At 33.2% G+C, this 1,613-nt stretch overlaps 1 protein-coding gene across 1 annotated transcript; it reads right to left on the bottom strand.

Moving 5' to 3' along the window:
• Window positions 1–539: 539 nt before the first annotated feature.
• On the bottom strand, window positions 540–1,224 carry LOC142624868 (phylloplanin-like). The gene is made up of 2 exons (XM_075798600.1): window positions 1,044–1,224; window positions 540–826 (listed from the first exon to the last, which is right to left on the bottom strand). The coding sequence occupies exons 1-2, from the start codon at window positions 1,222–1,224 to the stop codon at window positions 540–542; spliced, it is 468 nt and encodes a 155-aa protein (XP_075654715.1).
• Window positions 1,225–1,613: the final 389 nt, after the last annotated feature.

Genomic DNA, 1,613 nt, shown 5'->3' with positions numbered 1-1,613 from the left:
TTGTTGTAGAGCTTTGACTTATTTTTGGGAATATATTAATCTACAATTGATGTGGATTAATGCAACATAAAATGATTTAATTTTTTTAATTGCACATGAGTAAAGAGATAGGCTAATTTAAGAATATTTTGAAATTGTTTTTAACTTTTGTTATTTCCCCAAAATAACTCAATTAAAAAAAATTTAGATAAAAGTCTTTAACAAGTACTGAAAAGGAGTTTACACCTCCAATGTTCATAGTCATATATTTAAAAATAGTTCGGTTAACAAGTGCTTTTAATCTTAAAGCATTTGCTGATAAACTATTTTACTTTTATGGAAATATAAAAAAATTGTAATAAAAAGTAGTTACTTTTTTATTTTCTTTAAAAATTGTAAAAAAATATTTTTTAAATTAATGCCCTTAAAGCACCAGTTACCTTTTCCCATTTAAAAGTACTATTCTTAAGAGTACATGGAAAGAAAAATGAAGCTACCATAGATTGATCTTATTAATGAATAGTTGAATACTAACAATGGTAAACTTGTGCTTTTGTTCCTCAAGCTGAGTGAACGAGAAGAAGTCCATTTGGAATAATGTTCGCAACTGTAATATCCCCAAAAACAGTCTTCCCTATGTACTTCAAGGGTGATACCAAGCGCCCCACAGTAGATTTGGGAATGCACTGATCGAAGGGTGAGATAATCACTAGTTTGCAACTCTTCAACAATATAGGAACAAAATACTGTTGAGGATCCATGGAAATCAAAAATCGTCCTGTGGCATTGGTATAACCAGAAGCAACCACATGTCCTCTAGCTCCACACGAGAGTAGTACTTCAGCATCTATAAGTAAATAAACAAATAAAAAACCATGGTGAGGCTACAGATGATGAAGAATTACCATAGTTGAGACTAATGTGTATATATAGTCGTGGTGTAAATACTTTAGGAGGAACAGTAATTACAAACAGTACTCTAACAAGATACAAAGATATTACACAACCTTGCATGCTGAGCTAGCTAGGAAACTATGCAAGTAATATAACTTGAGCAAACTTACTTGGGAAAACCGGGGTGGCGGTACCATTGGCACCCATACTGGAGTTGACTGTGCAATACAAAGTCCCCCGGATGTGGATCGAATCGAAGACGATACTTCCAAGCCCTGGTTCGGCTTCAGATATTGGAGCTCCTAGTGCAGCAATCATGAGGGAAACAAAGAGAGCTAATTTCATTGCCATGGCTTGTATTCTGTTATCAATGACTATTAGTCTCTTACAATTGACTGGCGACAATGCTAGGTATTGGAATCCTTTTATAGAATATGAGAAAGTACAAGACTACAAGCAACTATTACAATAAGGAACGTTATAGCTACGGTTCACCAATGTTTTGTCAGAAACCATGGTCTACTGGGACGTGGTTTTAGGATAACCATATATATTGATTCTTAAAAAAAGAAAAGAAAAAAAGCATTACCATATAGAATGATTCTTCTGTATTTTGTGACAAAATAACCGTATCATGCGAATTTTGCTAAAATATGGAATGATTTTGTCAAGTATATATATCATGATTTAAATTTGAGGTGGGTGGTATATCGTAATTTGAGTGGAGATATCTTTGTCAA

Source organism: Castanea sativa, chromosome 2, assembly GCF_040712315.1.
Source record: "Castanea sativa cultivar Marrone di Chiusa Pesio chromosome 2, ASM4071231v1".
NCBI classification, from domain to species: Eukaryota; Viridiplantae; Streptophyta; class Magnoliopsida; order Fagales; family Fagaceae; genus Castanea; species Castanea sativa.
This window is presented reverse-complemented; position numbering and strand designations above follow the sequence as displayed.

Coding starts and splice junctions, on each gene's coding strand:
- LOC142624868 (XM_075798600.1), bottom strand. CDS start 1,224: ATGGCAATGAAATTAGCTCTCTTTGTTTCCCTCATGATTGCTGCACTA. Junction 827..1,043: donor CGCCACCCCGGTTTTCCCAA/GTAAGTTTGCTC, acceptor ATTTACTTATAG/ATGCTGAAGTACTACTCTCG.